At 37.1% G+C, this 18,026-nt stretch overlaps 1 protein-coding gene across 4 annotated transcripts; it reads right to left on the bottom strand.

Annotated features, from left to right (window-relative positions):
- Positions 1 to 519: 519 nt before the first annotated feature.
- On the bottom strand, positions 520 to 17,983 carry LOC103999257 (pentatricopeptide repeat-containing protein At1g76280). Of its 4 annotated transcripts, XM_065127064.1 has the most exons (15): positions 17,841 to 17,983; positions 17,682 to 17,711; positions 17,509 to 17,569; positions 17,361 to 17,418; positions 16,509 to 16,702; positions 13,736 to 13,843; positions 12,343 to 12,522; positions 9,441 to 10,163; positions 6,446 to 6,541; positions 6,022 to 6,201; positions 5,013 to 5,240; positions 4,396 to 4,569; positions 4,078 to 4,266; positions 1,577 to 1,696; positions 520 to 1,489 (listed from the first exon to the last, which is right to left on the bottom strand). In XM_065127064.1, the coding sequence occupies exons 2-15, from the start codon at positions 17,693 to 17,695 to the stop codon at positions 1,100 to 1,102; spliced, it is 2,715 nt and encodes a 904-aa protein (XP_064983136.1). In that variant the 5' UTR covers positions 17,696 to 17,711; positions 17,841 to 17,983; the 3' UTR covers positions 520 to 1,099. The 4 variants fall into 4 exon arrangements, with proteins under 4 accessions (XP_064983136.1, XP_009419230.2, XP_009419232.2 ...); XM_009420955.3 differs by having other exon boundaries at positions 4,426 to 4,569; positions 17,682 to 17,962; XM_009420957.3 differs by lacking the exons at positions 17,361 to 17,418; positions 17,509 to 17,569; positions 17,682 to 17,711; positions 17,841 to 17,983 and having other exon boundaries at positions 16,570 to 16,703.
- Positions 17,984 to 18,026: the final 43 nt, after the last annotated feature.

Here is an 18,026-nt window from a genome sequence, read left to right as displayed (position 1 = left end):
AGTTCCATTATGATGAGCTTGTCCTCCTGTGAATGAATGAATGAATACTCATCTTCCTGTGTGATAAACGATTACATTTTGATCAAGTCATCCGAATGCCAGTTTTTCCTAGTCATCAGAGCACAGGGGACAAGACGAAAGACAAAAAGGATATGTATCTTTGCTGTGAACTCTTGTGGCAGACCTTCAGTAGAAAGACCTTGCTCAGTTTTGTGTGATTGCTAGCCACTAAAACGAGCAGTACAAATACCAGACAAAAGAAAAATCTAAACAATAGTGTAATAAAGAGATCATGAGGTAGCTGCAGAATTTAAGATCCACAATATACTTTATTTAATTGCTAAAGCATTGCAGACAGCACAATAATTTTCAGACATGCAACAAGGTTTTAGAACATCTGATGACTGAGAAATGCACTTCGTTGTTGTAGATCAACAGCCAAACTTGAAGCTTAAAATAGAAAACTTGCTGTAGAGCAGAAAAGTTAGTGTGAAATTTTATTGATTAGGTAAAATCAGATTGTTCGATCTATAAATGTTCTTATTTTATCCAGGAATAAAATAATGTTCAGTGTACCAATCTCTAACAAATTAATAATACACAAATCGAGAGCAGACTTTGGTAAGGTACATGAATCTGTATGTTTGATACAAAAACCTAGTCGACTTCCGCTGAAGTACATACAAGATGCTCTACATATAGTAAAACATCTAGCTAGCTGTTGGCAATGGAATTCGGAAACCACTGACACTCTGACTTTGTCAGCCACTAAGCAATCGCAAGGATTCCAGAACCAGTCACCTACATGGAAAATGCTGGCCACCAAAGATCCAATTTAGTTATGCGCTTTTGCCTTGGTATCTACAGAGTCAGCAACATTTTAGGTGACACAAACTTCAGACATCCTTAGGGTTGTCGGCACAACAAACGATGTTGACTAGACAGCCCAGATTGCTCTGGATTTGAATGTAGGGAAATGAGTCATCAGCTGAAGAGAGATGCAGACATTAGATGCCAGTTGGATTCACACGCCCCTGATATTTTACATATCAGCAGTGTAAGGGGGCAGCTGAATTTGAGTGAGACCAGTCTTAGAGAATCAAGTAGATACTTTGTTGGCAAGCCTTTTGGCCCATTGACTTTCCTCGGGAGACCATGATATTGAGTAACCCATAATGGCACACCATCTTAAGTTCATCAGAGCAGTTGCAAGAAACTCTTGAGAACCTTTAAAAGTTTTGATGATCTCTGACTCAACATCTGGGTCTTCATTAAGAATGAGTTCCTCGAAAACAGATTTCTTCCCTTGAAGAATTTCATTGTCTTCAGAGATCATCCGCATGCTCAACACCTGTAGAGCTTCCATAGCTGTGCTGTGAAAATCACTCTCTACATATGCAGAGAATGTATACCAAAGGGATGTAGGATTAGGTTGGATTTTCTCCCTGTGCATACTCTCAACAACAAGCTCTACAACATCGATTCTTCTCTGAGAAAATGACAAAATTATAAATGATCAGCTGTTTGTTAAAAACTAGAATGAAGAACTAAAAAATTGTGCATGCCACAGAAATACCTTTATATATGCTTCTCGAAGAATTGTGTTAAAAAGCTGGACATCAACCTGAATAGCTTCAGAGTGTGATTGATCCAAAAGATTCAGAGCACCCTCAAAGTCTTCATTTGCCAAAAGAACCTGTTTGATCACCCTCAAAATCACATCAGAAAGTGGCCATAAAAGAAAGATAAAATGAGTTCAATCTTCTCATATTCAGGTAGTTCCAATGAAAAACCAATACTGAAAAAAAAAAGAACAGACAAAAGCCTATAATTTGTTAAGTATTTCAAATATAAAATCCAAACTCAATAATTTCTTAAGCTGTCATGGCAGATATATCCAAAGGATCAAGTCTATAATGCCAGGGAGATAAAAATAAGTTTCACAACTTTATAACCCTCAGCTGGAATTTAATAAATGAACGTGTTATATAAATGGAATCACAAATGCTTATTGTCTTAACAAGACATCTCAAAGTACAAAGAAATTAATTCTTCTTTTTGGGCCTATCTGGAGCAAAGAGGTTTTAGGTCATAAAAGCAGTGATTTAAAAAGCGCTAGGCGCCAAGGTCCAAAAACGCCCGAGGCACTAGACGCTAAAATATAAAAATAATAAATATAATTATTTAAAATTTTAAATTAAAAATATGCTATTAAATTAAGAAAATCTATTAACAGTATTGAAAATTAATAATTTCAAATAAACCTAACAATATTAACACTATACAGTATACTATATACCAGGGTCCACCGTACCGTACCATACCGACGTTTCGACCCGGGCTCGGTACCGGTACGGTACGGTGTACCGAGCACTGTAGCACTGCAGTGCTACAGTCACTACTACAGTGCGGACTGGTACCGAGCAATCCGCGTACCGCTGGCCTGTCGGACCGGTACGTATTGCCCGTACCGGGCGGTACAATCCGGTACGGCAGACCTTACTATATACTGTTAACAAAAGGAGAAGAAGGAAGTGTAAGGGAGTGTTGAGCCTGCTGACTAAGAAAAGAGGAAGCGACAGCGGCAGCGGAGTGTAAGGAGGCAGCAGCAGCAACAGCGGCGAGCAACGGGAGCGGGAGCAAGAGCAGGAGCGGTGAGTAGTGGGAGGCGCGAGCGACGACAGCGGCAGCGTTTGCGAGCAGCGACAGCATTTGCGAGCAGCGGGATCGGGAGCAGCAGCGGCGTGGGTTAGAGTTTGGTTGTCACTTATAGCAGTTTTAGTTGGTTCGATTGAACCAACTAACCATCGGAGACTGAACCAGAGCTAAAATCCTGGTTCGGTCGCCTTGGTTAACCCGGGCGCTTGCCCGAAGCGCCGAGCGCCTGGGCTCGGGCGAGTGCCCAGGCGGCGCCTGTTTAAAGCGCGCCGCCTGGGAGATTAGCGACGCGCTCGGGCCTCGCCTCGCCTCGCTCGAGTGCCTAGGCAAGCGCCTGAGCGCCTTTTTAAATCTCTGCATGAAAGCATCATAGTTTCACTGATGTAGCGACAAAAATGTCTCCAAATCTCCTTATCGAATAAGAGTGGATAATATGCCACTAAGATTTTAATTTGTACCATCAAATATGTGGAAAAGGACCAATTGACTGACTGCATTTACTGGTGAATATGCTGAAACCAAGAGTGGTATCTTTTCTGATTGCCTTGACGTCATGAACTGGGCGCAAGTAAAATCATGAACTTGGCATGGATGTTATAAAGAAAATGATGTTGGCATACCCCTTCTGAAATATCATGACAATAAAATTGCAGGTGGACACAAAGTTGACTAATCTAAAATGTCATTCCGATTAGGCCATATGGTCCTAATACAACAAAGTTATCAATATGCAGAGTTTTAGATGTCTGTGTTGCAAGAGAGATGATGACCCATTGTATTGGGTGGACATGTAAACAGAGAAGACAATGTTCTCGCCATGTACTTGAATACTTGTCTTGCAACACCCATTTGCAATGCTATTATTCACCAACTGATATGTATTTACGTATATAAAACTATGGACGAATCCACATATACAATTGTGATTCAAACTGCACTTCAGTTCATTTTTGATAAACCTAGAAAACATTGAAAACTTCTATGGTGAAAGATTACGATGCCCTAATTAAATTGGCCTTTAAAACCATTAAAAGGACCCTCAAATTTAACCTCAAGTTATCCATGCTGAAGGAGATAACATCGGTACTGGTGTAGGTAACTACGTGCAAAGAAAAAACAGAATTAAAGGGAACCAAAACTTTGAACTAAAGGACGGCCAGATAGTGCACCCCATTCCACACAACAGAACCAAAAGACCTCTATGCTAAGATCTGTTTCAATATTCATTTTTAGTGCAAAAGTCAAAAACCTTAGCTACAGTAGTGTCTTGAGCAGTAAATTAACCAAGGTTAAATTGGTACAAAAGAACACAAAAAACTGTAGGATCGATGGGGCTATAATATAGGTTAGTCGCAATAACAATGTTGGATAAAATTTATCAGTATTCCGATGTATTCTAAAGCCATTTCAAGATCATACCTTAATCAGTGCAGTATAGGTCAAAGTCTGTGGATAGAAGCCTTCTCGCAACATTAAGGAAATAATTGCACATGCAGATTTGAAACATTTGAGCATGCTGCAACATTCTATCATGATATTGTATGTTGCAACATTAGCTGGAAGACCACATGATCTCATACTTCTGAAGACTTCAATTGCCTTGTGTCTCTGAAATTCAAGGAAAAATAGTCATTGAATAAATTCTACAGTACTTTTTCAAGAACTTAAGATCTCATTAAATAGATGTTCTCGTGGTTTTTTATGGTGGAAGTGACTTGGAAGGAAGAGGTCTCTCACATTTACTGCACTATTCAGAAGTCTAGATACCTCTTTTGCCTTGACTAGTGCATGCAGTACAATATTATACAAATCATTTGTTTGATGAGCATCGGTCTGCCATAGCAAGTTCTCAGCAATATCTAAATACCGCAGCATGTCTTGTATCATACCTTCAGATCCTAGAGCTCTTATCTGAAATGGAGGAAAATAATAATGATAATATAATAGCAGGCAACAAGTAAGCTTGTTGATACGGTAAATGCCTAATCAAGTTGCATTAGAGAGATGTTGTTTACGGATGATCAAACATGAGGTGAAATGGTAGGCCATCTATTATTTCGGTATGTAAAATGACATGGGACAGTAATAATTATACGTTGTCAAAAGTTCTTTGCCAATTAGGAAACAATTCAATCTAATGTGAACTTCAAGAATTATCATCACAAGTCATCAGTGGTGGCTGCACTGATAAACTGTTACATGCAATCAGTGCAGGACTTGCCATATTATCTGGATTTTCCTAAAGGGCAGTTCATACAAGATCCTGTATAATATCATGGAAGAATGCATGTCTCAACAATTTATTAATTTGTGCAATTATCAGAATCTGAAAGAAGGAAAACAGGCCAAAGTACCAGATTCTTCATGGATGCATAACTGTGATGAATTCCATTCTTCATCATATCCATCTCGATGGCACCTATTCTTTTGGTAACATCCATATGTGAGAGTATATTTCCTCTCTCATAAGGAACATTGACGGTGCCAAACAAGGTAAACATGAGTTCATAAGTCCTGATATTTAACTTGATTTTCAATCTCTTGATTTTTGCCAGTACACGGACAGCACGTTCTGGCTCATCCTGCAAGAGCTCAAAAATATTTATAGTGCGTTTAGACCAATTATCCAGGCATCCAATTTTCTAAATCCCAAGGCTGTTTATAGTGGTCAAAGCATCCATAACCTAGAGTTCGTTTGACTTATACAATCAGAAAAACATGCAATAGTAAAGGAAATGAAGTTAGCACAATCACAAATAAAAAAATAACATATTCCAATAGTAAAAAGTAAAGCTTGCTTATGCTAGTCAATTTAATTTGTAAATCAGACTGTCCTATTTTTCAGAGCCCAAGATTCAAAGATTCAATGATTCAACACTAGCCATTCCATTTCACATCAGCATCTTCTGGCATAGTTGTATGCCTGGTGTTACACATAACTGAATTACTATATGTGTGACATTGAAGGTCATGGAACAGATATGGTAATACCACTTCAACAGGAGCACCTTCATTTGAGTAATAGGCATCTACTAATGGCATAACCAGTTTAGATCAAGTTAGCAGTTACAAATAGAAGATAACAGAGAACCATGATTATGATTATTAGGTGTCTATAATACAGTAAGAGCTAACTGCACTTCTAAATGCCATGGTTTATGAAAGAAAGGTCAGTGCTCATAGCAGCTTTGCAGCAACCATATAAGAGTATCATTTTCTGAGAGAAGTTCAAATTTGCGATGGTAACATCAAGAAGTTTAGTTGTATCTTATTGACAACAGCAAAGACCAATTTAGACAATGTAGAAGTTATATTTAAAAAAAATAGAAAAGGACAAAAATATGAGGTGGCAATTAGAGGTACCATGAAACCACAGGCAGCAAGTAAGGTATTGAAGGTATGTATGTTCTTCGGTAATTTATCAGATATTTTATTTGAAAAGGACTCAGCCATATCCAGTTCTAAAGTTCTGCTGTAACCAACTGAGAGAACTGCAAAAGTGTTATTATATGGCTTGATGTTCCTTTCCTGCATCATCTTAACCTGCAAAATCATAAATACAAAAGTGGAACTCCCACATAAACAGTAAAACCAAACAATACAAAGGATACAGAAAATATATCAAACTAGAGAACTAGTTTAACAGTATTTGTGCAGCATTCTTCCACTCTTGGTAACTCCATAGGTTCATAATCTTCTTTTCAGGGCATAAGGTAACCACTGATAGATAGCAACACTATCACTTCTAGTTTAAAAAGATTGATTATGATTGATCCAAAGAAGGTACCACTTTCATGCCATAATCAACTCCTTTCCCTTCAATGGCAGCTTTAACAAAGCCATCGTATGTATGCTCTGATGGTTTCAATCCAATGTCAAGCATCTAAAAAAGAAAAAAACAAATTCAGTTAGTGTCTGAATTATTTAAAAAAGATACAGAGGTCTGATGAATGATGAGGGAGCTGCTAAATAGTTTATGAAATCAGTGTAATGAATTTAGCTTCGACAGAAAACAAACGAAAAGGACTCAACCATAAAACAAAACAAAATTAATGTGACTTTTAACTGCATTCTTTAAAGAGTAAATAAAAAAAAAGGCCTAATCTACCATGCATGCTAAAATACTCAGAAGGATAATAACTAGAAAAGGTGACAGACTTAAAAAGAAACACCACAACTAGTGTCCCAACTACTACAGGGATCTTTCTCTCCAATGAGTTCAGTCCACGACAATATCACAAGTCAAGCTAAGTGTAAATTTCTTTTCTTTGTCCTAATAGAGTTTTCTCATATCTCGTACCTCTTCTAGCACCACTAATCCTAATAAACCCACCTCATCTAATCCAGTGATTTAAAAAGCGCTAGGCGCCAAGGTCCAAAAACGTCCGAGGTGCTAGGTGCTCGCCCAGGCGCTCGCCTGAGCGAAGCGAGGTACTAAAATATAAAAATATATAATATAATTAATAAATATAATTATTTAAAAAATTTTAATTAAAATATGCTATTAAATTAAGAAATTCTTTTAACAGTATTGAAAATTAATAATTTCAAATAAACCTAACAATATACAGTATATTGTTAATAGTATACTGTATACTGTTAACAGAAGGAGAAGAAGGATGTGTAAGGGGGTGCTGAGCCTGCTGATTGAGAAAAGAGGAAGTGGCAACGGCAGCGGAGTGTAAGGAGGCAGCGGCAGCGACAGCGGCGAGCGGCGACAGCGGCAGCGGCAAGCGACGACAATGGTAGCGACAACGACGAGCAGCGGGAGGCGCGAGCGGCAACAGCGACAGCGTTCGCGAGCAGCGACAACGGTGAGCAGCGGCAGCAGGAGTAGGAGTGGGAGCGAGAGCGGCGAGCAGCGGGAGGCACGAGCGGCGACAGCGGCAGCGTTTGCGAGCAGCGACAGCGACAACATTTGCAAGCAGCGACAGCGGTGAGCAGCGGGATCGGGATCGGCAGCGGCAAGGGTTAGGATTCGGTTGTCACTTATAGTAGTTTTAGTTGGTTCGATTGAACCAACTAACCATTAGAGACCGAACCAGGACCGAACCAGACCTAAAATCCTGGTTCGGTTGCCTTGGTTAACCCAGGCGCTCGCCCGAAGCGCCCAGTGCCTGGGCTCGGGCGAGCGCCCAGGCGGCGCCTGTTTGAAGGCGCCGCCTAGGAGATTAGCGAGGCGCTCGGGCCTCGCCTCGCCTCGCCCGAGCGCCTAGGCGAGCGCCCGAGCGCCTTTTTAAATCATTGATCTAATCAATAGTTCTATAGGTCTATTTTGCATATGCTAATAACATTGTTTGCAGTTTCGATCAACATGGTATGATAAGGTTGGTACATACCAGTCCGACTGGCTGCCAATACTTGGACCAGGTGGTTTCCGCCAGTTCAGGTCCAGTATAGGCATACTGTTTGAAACTTGATGTGTTCTGGAAGAAATTTATTTACCAGCTACTTAGGTTAGAATTCGACCGTACCAGTTGATAACAGTCAGATTTGGGTTAAATCACCCAATCTGACCATGGAGAGTTGGTTAAATCACCCAATCTGACCATGGAGAGTTGATAACAGTCAGATTTGGGTTAAATCACCCCGCCCCACACCCCCCCCCCCCCCCCCCCCCCCTCACTCATTTCTCCTCCTCTCTTACTCTCATTCACTCACTCTCTTTCTCAAACTCATTCTCAACTAATTTCTCTTGAATTCTTGGGTTAAAGGCTCAGGTCTTCTCTAATTGCCTTGAAGAACAGTTAGGAAAGGTTGATTGACAATCAAAGAGGGGTTAAATCTCAAGATCCTGTCGTAATCATCTTCGAATCAAGGTAATCGAAAACCTAAAGGTCTTATTCTTTCATATACCAAATGGGGTATTTAGGGACAACCTAGCCAATTACAACATGTTTATTCTTACTCGATTATGAAATTATTGGTGGATGAAGGGTTTATTCTTCCATGGAAGCACCCTTAATCCATGGAGACTACATATTTGATGAGTTCTCAATGGATCCGAAAAGATAAGAAATTCTATTTTTGGTCCTTATAGCTTAGATTTTCTATTGATTGGTAGCTTTCCCTATTTAATTTGATTTTATAAACCAAGAAAATAGGAAGAAAACCCTTAAATAGGTTTCTTTTCATCTTCGATTGAATTTTCAACCTTTTGCTCAAAATCCGTGTACATATTGGTGAACCATGTGTGGGTACTTTCAACCTTTTTCTTGAAATCCTGATACATATTGGCATATCATATGCTGGTACACTAGGACCAGGTGGGATGTACTGGTGTGACCATGGAACAGTACACACCTTCAGTATGAAATTGCAGTCTTTGGTTGATAGTTGATACCATCTTATATGTTCTCCTTCAGTTTAATTTTTATCAGAACTAATATGATACTATCTCAACATCCCTATCTTGGCCACACTAGCTTTCTGTACATGTTTGCTAACTGCCATCTCATGGAGGTCAAGTTAATGACAAAGAATGCCTGCTAACAAGCCCTATCATAATATCACTAAAATCGTAGCTCAAAACTAATGTCTCTATATCACAAACAGATCCCCAAGATTTAAGTAGCAAACCTTTTACTACTTCAGCACAAAAATAACCTCAAAATATCGGATCAATACATAAGAATAAACAAGACGGACAAGCTCTGTAGACAATCAAAGAAAGCAAATGCACAAAATGTTGCCCATAAAGTTTTCAAAACAACATTCAAATTATTACCTTGGGAGCAATAAATAACAAAGATAAAGGAAAAAAACAATATCGACAATGGTACCTGCAGAAATAGCTGCTCAGCCATTTGGTAGTTATTAGATTGTGCACAGGCATGTATCATGTCATTGAAAGACCACCTCAACAAGTTCTTAAGTGGACAAGAGGTCATTTCCAATCCTTGTTTCATCTTTCCACTGCTAAGTTCAGAAAAATCTTCTTGTTTGACTTGGAAGTTTGAACTGTCAATTCGAACAGCACCATCAAAGATTGTATGGGCCACAGGAATGCATCTACCTTTCCCTAATTCATTAAAAAAAGTATTTCCATTGATTTTCAATAGAAGTGCATCAATTATATTCAATTTTGATTGACTTTCAAAACTTTTCTTCAAATCAAGATTCTTCATGATGCTGTGGTGTCCCATACTGGATTCATCCATGCTAACTTCAACGGGGCCTTCATTTTTCTCTGGGTTTCCTTCAAATGTCAAGGAACTCAAATTGTCTAATGAAAATCTCTTTTCATATGACTTCTCTTTTGTTGGTATAGGAATATCTACTGCTGATGATTGATAATTCCCTGTGCCAGATATGGAAAGTGAGGCACTTCCTTGCCTAGCAAGCACCAAAAGATGCTTCAAGACAGCATTTCCAGAATCAAGATCACCTAATTTAGCATAGCACCAAATAAATTTCCGTAGCATTATGACACTTGGACTGTAATATCTAGTATATTCCTTCCAAATCTCATGAACTGCAGACAAGTTCCTCTGCAAAACTGCAAGCTGCAAAACTTCTTAAAATCAACAATCATATAAATAAAATGACAGTAGCTGAAGACCACGTATATAGAACATATAAAACCAAAGAAGAAATTTTCAACAAGGAGAAATTAATATTTTCCAGAACTGGGGAAACAAAACTAGACATATGAACCTGACACAATGATAAAAGCACATTCCAAACAGGTAAGTTCAACATAAGTACCTGACTCAAACTAAGGATTAATTATGATGGCACTAGTGCGCCTTGCCTGCACAAATTTATGTGCAGGTGGATGCCAGCGTGCTGCACGGCTGTGTACAGGTACTTTGCTCACATACAATCAGTGGGCATGAGCATAGGCATGTACTTGTAAAGCATAATTAGAGAATCATACAAATTGCCATCATATAGCCATTTGGGGCAAGTAAACTCAATGATTCCAACTAAAGCCATGGGCCTAAATTATCTTGCTGATGTATAGTTGACTAGGCTTCAAGGTGCAGTTAATTAACTTCAGCAACTAAAAATTTCACTCTGGATAACTAACTTCTATGAAGTAAAAAAAAAAGATTACCAATAACAAGCATTTGAGATAATTTGAGACCGAAAATGAATGACATAATAATTGATGTAATGATCCTATGGGACTTGTTTGCTGTGGACAAGGCATTTATCCTATCAATACCATGCAGTAGAAAGTATCTTTAATCTGATACTACCCATGTCAGCTAGGACTAAATGATAGTAAATTATCAAATTACCTAGGTTCTAATAAGATTGTTTAGAGAACAAATCACTGGTAGTAGCATAAGCATAGAACAAGCTGCATTATATTAAGATTACGGCAGTCTATGCAACAAACAAGATTGATTAGAAGCTGCTGAAAGGCAAATATATGTTTCAAGCACAAACATGGAAGGTCATTGACAAAAATATGATATATTATTAGTTTAGGAATGAAATTTCTCATGATGATACTTAATTTTATGCCAGGAAATTTTTTTACCTAAAACATAAAAAAAGCATCTTTAAAATGCTGTAGGTTAATTTTAAGAGTAGCTGGACCCTAGTTTATTTGGATTTACTTCTAAGTCATAGATAAACTATAATTTCATTGATTGTTTATTTTTAGGACTTCATTATTTTAGGGTTCACGAAACAGTTACCATATGTTAACTTGGAATAATAGCTCAGAATTGATAGAGAATTCTTCGTGTTTCATCAAGTACTTGTCATGTCAATAGATGATAGGATATGGATTTGTCATCATACTATCATAAAGTTTATAATTAAAACATTACAAACAAACAATGGGTATTATTGGCAAGGTTGTTTTCTACGTATAAGATTAAAAAAATGCAATATAAGAATTAGGTCCTTTAGATTCCAGTTCTAGTCAGCTGGAGCAGATAACCAAAGATGTTCTTTTTTTTTTTCCTCATCACTCATTTGAGAGACCAAAGGTTATAGAAGGCTCAACAGCCCCTGCATGTCACAAGGATCAAGCAGTCGGAAAATGGTGAGATTGACAGCAAAGTGGAAGACAGTCCCCAGGCCACTATACAGATTTATCCATTTGAGCAACCTTGCCGTGTGATACAGTCAATTGTAACATTGACTGACCCAAGCCACTCGGATGTTAACTCGCTATATGGCTATGATCATGACCAATTATTTAAGTTTTGAACAAAATATTTACCATTCTATTTTAGGGAATTGTGCTTGTTAGTGTTGTTGCTTTTGTAGTATTGCTTCTGTCCTTAGAAAAACATCATTCTGCAATAAAGAGACTGTACATGCATTTTGCATACATGAAAATCAATTGAAGACCAAAGGAAAGAAAAATGAAATTTCAAATGATCATATTAGCTATGAAAAAAGTACCATCTCAACAAGTCAGTACAACAGTATTTTTTTCTCAGTAGTGAGCAAAGGCCACAGCCCAATGAAACTATTACAGTATGACTGGAGAGGGTATGACAGTAATTGATGGGAACATATCATGAATTATCATTTAACATACATGTAGACGATTTTAATAGAAATAAAAATGTTTTACATGATTGGTTGGCACAGAAATAAGTTAACAGCTAAAATATTTTAGATGGTTCATATGCCACCAAAAATAATCTCTGAATTACTCTATTTCATGCTCTTTAAGTTCATTGCATCAGAATACAGTTTCACATTGATACAAACCTTAAGAAGTTCCCAATGAGTTATTTCAGACTTGCCAACAAGTTGGTTTTCCATTAGCTCCAAGCAGCGGTTTACATGATTAAAGCTCTTTGAACTCCAGCATCCACTTAAGAAAATATTGAACATTGGCGCATAATGCATCCGATCATTTTCCGCAAGAAAATTGAGCCAGTTAAATGCCTAGGAAGAAAACATATTTAAAAACCCCTACAGAAAATTCTCTGTTCAGGTAATTTCCTGCAAATGCTGGTGGACATCTCTGTCTAAAGTGGAACTCAACAAATAAAAGGTAATAAGCAATATATGTAGACAAGTATAAGAAGTCCTCAGAAAACTCAACAGATAGAAGTATAATAAGCAATATATATCAGGTATCTTTGAACAAGGGAAACAAGCAGTTGCAATATTAGATCTTAAAAGCAATATTTCAGAACCAAGGATGTAACATCAGTTAGAAGGGGATTAAAAAACGAAGCAGATGCAAGTCTATCTCCTAAAGTAGTTGACAATCAATTGCCATTTAACAATTTATGACATTTGAAAACTATATCCTAAAGTAAATTAATGTAAATCAAAGTTTTTGATTCAAAGTTAAATTGTGGGCTGCCGATGATGATGAGTGGCATGAGATGCAAGTCTACTAGACGAGGGAGAAAGAGTAAGGGGTTTATTAAAAACCCCAAGTCCCACTTCGTGTTATAAAAATTGAATCAAATTGACAAATACCACCCAATATGTGACGATCTGCATGAAATCATGGTTGGAACATTACAACTTATTGTTGTTGTTGCTGTTGTCAATCTGATTGGTTTGAGCTAGTCCTTTAATAAGTTGTAGAAATCTCTGCTTCATGCAATATTAATATCTATGTTATCCTTCTTATTCCCTACTGACATCCAATACATTTTAAACAAATTGGCTCAAAATTTGGTACCCATCTAAAGCCCATATATGTATTTGTATCCACTGATTCAGAACTAATTGGCATTAAATTTTTTTCACTATCAGATCCATCTGTAATCAATTTTCACCCGTAAACTACTACTACTACAACAACAAAGCTGTAAGTCCAACTATTTAGGGTTGGCTACATCGATCTTTTGCCGCCATTGAGATCTGTAAAATCCATATGTCTAGTTAAGTTTAGAGCACCCCTAAACTACTATGGCTAATTTTTTATAAAGGCTTGGTTGGATAAAAGAGTGTAAGAAGATTATCTAAAGATGTACAAAAAAAAATCAAAAGTTTTAATAGATTTCTTTATTGACTTTAAAGTAAATGATAAATTTTAGGATAGTTTATTGTTTTGCCAAAAGTGAACTTTATGTATTATAATAAACATAAAGAATAGAAAGAGCAAGAGACAAAGAATGCAAGGAAATCTTAAGCAGACCTCCTTAATGTATCCTCCTTTGCTGAAAGCTTGAAGTATGAATATACAACTTCTCTTGTTTATGTCTATCATTTTGTCCTCCATGATTTTCCATGTCTCCATAGCAAACTACACAAAACAAATACCAATAAACCAATGCAAAGGTAAATCGTGTCGAAACAATCAACAAAGTATTGCCACAAAAATATAAAATAAAAAGGGTGCTTCATTTACCATCAATAATCAATAAAGGGCACTAAACAAATCTAATTTTACTCGAAGAACTATTATGCACTTAATGAAGAATAACTAGTTTCAATCCAAGAAACAACTGGAGGGGAAACCAATGCATGAGGCTCCTGCCAATATGGCAAATGGGGAGGGTGAAGATTGTTTAATCATATATAAATTTAATAATATTTAGTAAATTGAAGATTGTTTAGTATAATCACTTGGTCACTTCCTCCAAACACACTGAGCATGCTTCTCAGAGACTTGAAGAATATATCGAGCATGCAGTGTGACAAAACAACTCGGTCTTGGTCCCTAAAAAGAAAATATTTTATGCTACATTTCCTAAAATCATCTTGCATTTTTTTCCCTAGAACTCTCAAGTAAGAGTAAGTTATAACAAAAATTCCATAATTCAATGTGAGCATGCAGGAAGATTTCATAAGGTCCCTAATGCTAGAAACATCTCAATGTTGTTTATCTCAGTCAATGCAGTCTTGGATCAGCTAGGGGAATTTATAACCTTGACATAATGATAGTTGTATTTGGTAACTACATTTGTCTACTAGCTCCATAATCTGATTAATTTGTAGTACTATAAAAGAGCACTCACTGCTAACTAAAGAAGCTATCAGGCATAGTACTTCCTTCACAAAATCATATGTATGTGTACATCACATTATTTGATGCTTAGAATTTTGACTTCTAAAAAAATTAAGTCAAAGTTAACAGTTTTAGAAGGATAATAAAATAAGGTTTTCAAAATCCCTGTACAATTTCTTTATTTTTTTCTTTTTCATTTGTTCATTAGGATCATTAAAGTAAAACCTGCAATCATGAGGATGAACAGAAGTACTTGCCGAAAGCATTTGGTCCTCTTCTGAATGGACCATATCATGAAACAACAATTCTATTCACATACAATCATGTAAGGACATCAGCACCACTATGTTAAACACAAAAAGACACTACAGAGTTTGAGATGATCCATCGTAGAGACATCAAATAGTTAAAGAAGCACTACATACGTTTTTTGACTTTAGTCACTAGAATAAACATATTCACATTCAGTTATCCAAAATTCCAAATACAATGGAATCTTAGTAAAAATTTACCTAAACATGTGAATATAAATCATATGTCCCAGATGGGTTCTGCGCCAAATTTCTAAAATTTACCAGCAAACAAGGTTTCAAATACCCATCAGCAGCAAGGTGCACACAGATTGGTATTTACTGGTCCAACAAAGGTTGGGTGATATGGCAAGGTATATCATGGTGTACCATATCAGTCTGATAGACTAGTGAAACCCATTGGAATGAGAGTTAAAACTTTGCCAACAACCCACATGTTAATCATCGAAAAAGAAAGTACTAACATGTCATTCCAGGTGAGTGTTGGAGTCTGATGAGATAAACCACCCCACATCCCCTCCCCCCAAAAAAAAAACAAAACAAGAATCGTATTCTATGCCAAAAAGGAGAAAAAAAAGATGCAGAGGAACCCATTGCCCAAATGCCTTGATCCAGGTCAAAGGGAAAAATCAACCCTGGTTTTTAAAGAGAAATAAGTCATTTTTTTATCATGTTGAATTCAATCCATCCTTAGTTTGATATCAAATATCTAATACTTCCCTTTTCTTGTTTTCAATCAAGACCCTCCTAGTTCATGATTCAATTATAAGGAGACATCCCACTCTTGTTTTTAAAGAGAAATAAGTCATTTTTTTATCATGTTGAATTCAATCCATCCTTAGTTTGATATCAAATACCTAATACTTCCCTTTTCTTGTTTACAATCAAGACCCTCCTAGTTCATGATTCAATTCTAAGGAGACATCCCAATTGTTGCTGCTTACTTGTCCCACAACTACAAAGCCTATTACTATATTTACCTGGCCAATGAATGAAATAGCACTATTATGCTTGCCTGGCTGGTGCCTAATAACCACTCTCTTGCTTCTAGAGTTGCCTGTTTTCTATTTTCACTTTTTTTGAAAAATTGGTCTCAATTCAAAGTGATTGTCTAGTCAGTGGTTATAAACACTCTCTTGCTTCAATAGTTATTTCTTCTTTCTTTTTTTTTATAATAACTGGGTTTATTCCATTACATTGAAACAAGACAATTCTTCAAATAAAAAGAAAAGTAAAAAAAAAAAGCATTTCCTCCCATTCAAAAAAAAAAAAATCATTAGCTGAAGCCTCATGTACTACAGTGGTGATGATTATACTAAAGAGTGATGAGTAACAAAGAAAAAAGTAAAGACAGAGGATATTAACTATTCAGTAACTTCAGTTATGTATAATCTGTTGTAGAGCTCACTAATTACAAACATGAGCAAAAGAATCCAATGGGTCCTTTCGATAGTGTTTTCTATCAACAAAAATATCAAAGACTAACAAAATAAAAGTTAGTCAACAAGAGTCCTACTAATAAAATAGCTTTACTATAAGGTACAACATCAATATTTTGCTCCACAGAAGAAGAAAAGAGCAGACTTGCAAAGAAAAACACACTCAAACACCTAAAATCAAGATTAAGAATTACCATCCATAATTATTACCAAGGGATCTGGCGTGCGTGCACAATATTCCAAAATACAGGCAAAATCCTTAGCACTTAACTTGTCATTTACTTCACCAAGGTCCAAAAGCATCTTGGAGGCTAGCTGTCTATCTCCTTTCCAAAGTGCATTAACAACTTGCAGCTGCACAAATCCAGTCCCCACATTGTCTCTCAAATGATAAATGTTGAAATCTGCAAATTTCCACGCTAATTCCTCATAAGAGAAAACATGGTAACCACTCGAGGAAATGCATATTAAAGTCACATCGATCCTTGAATGCCATTTGGGGTTTTGGACAACTATTGCAGGTCATGAATAACTTTTTTAATTTTATGTTCCTTAGGTATTTCCCAGATAACAGTCAACATGATGTCTTCTTCTTCAAGACTAAAATTATGATTAGCGTTAAATACTATAAACTGAATGTTAATGAAGCTAAGGAGAAAGAAACAGAACCTAACATCACCAAGTATGTATATAGTATCATTTGTAGAGTTCAGTTTTAGCAACTATAAAAATTTTAGCATTTAAACAGTATCACATATTAATACGTATTCAACAATATTTCTTAAAAAATGTATTTGACAAAATCAAGCATCGGTGCTTTGGTACTTCAATATGAAGGTAGTAAAGAAGCATCACGGATAATCCACACTATATCAACTCCTAAATAACGTAAAGTTACAGAATTTAGTTTCTTCATGCTCTGTCACAAAAGGCATTCAGTTTCTTCATGGTTTGTCACAAAAAAAATAACCAAGCACACGTATATAATTCATTTCACATATGAACTACATTCTCCAATACCACTGTAGTATATCATATCACAAAAGGCTTCCAGTGACATACCATGAGAACCTGAAAAAGTATGAGATGGCTGTGTTCTACGTACGCCATTCTTCCAAGCCTGTTGGGCAAATTCCAACTTAGAGATTCCAATTAAACTTCACATGAGAAATCAAGAAAGGAAAGGAAAAAGGTAAAAGAATCATCCCACCCTTTTCCGCACTATCTGCGCGTCACAAAAATTAGCAAACGATCTCCGGACGGCCCTAAATCTGAAACCCAGCACAGCAAAGACTGATCACCACGGCGTCCAACATCTAAGTTCAAAATCAAGAAAACATTTTCATCAAAAGAAACAGTTTCATCCTAACTCGGTCCACGTACAAGTTTCGATGCATGCTTTCTGAGTTTTGACTGCAGAGATGACGAACGACAGAAAAAGGAGTTGCTAGTTAGGGTTCCAAAATGAGTTCTTTCTTGGAAATGGAAAGATTTCCATAACAAAAATGGGCGCAAAACTACAGAAGGTCATAGAACGACAACCCTAAGCATGAAAGGAGGGGGCGCCGCGGCGGCCGACGGTGGCCGCCGGAGTGGAATTCGACGGAGGGTGGAGTGGAGCGAGCCTGTGAGAGGGAGGTAAAAGGGGCGGCGGCTAGAGGGGAGGGATGAATAGAATAGCTTTGAGATTGATAAAAAACACGTGGCGTGATAGCAAGAGGTCAATCA

The sequence above is a fragment of the Musa acuminata genome, chromosome BXJ2-9, assembly GCF_036884655.1.
Source record: "Musa acuminata AAA Group cultivar baxijiao chromosome BXJ2-9, Cavendish_Baxijiao_AAA, whole genome shotgun sequence".
NCBI lineage: Eukaryota > Viridiplantae > Streptophyta > Magnoliopsida > Zingiberales > Musaceae > Musa > Musa acuminata.
The sequence above is the reverse complement of the archived record's forward strand: the minus strand, read 5'-3'. Positions and strand labels throughout refer to the sequence as shown.

What these genes read in the sequence shown, in the direction of transcription:
- LOC103999257 (XM_065127064.1), bottom strand. An exon ending in ATGCATCCATGAAGAATCTG is followed by an intron (nt 4,570 to 5,012) that starts GTACTTTGGCCT and finishes CCTCCATTTCAG; the next exon opens with ATAAGAGCTCTAGGATCTGA. An exon ending in TTCTGAATAGTGCAGTAAAT is followed by an intron (nt 4,267 to 4,395) that starts GTGAGAGACCTC and finishes CTTGAATTTCAG; the next exon opens with AGACACAAGGCAATTGAAGT.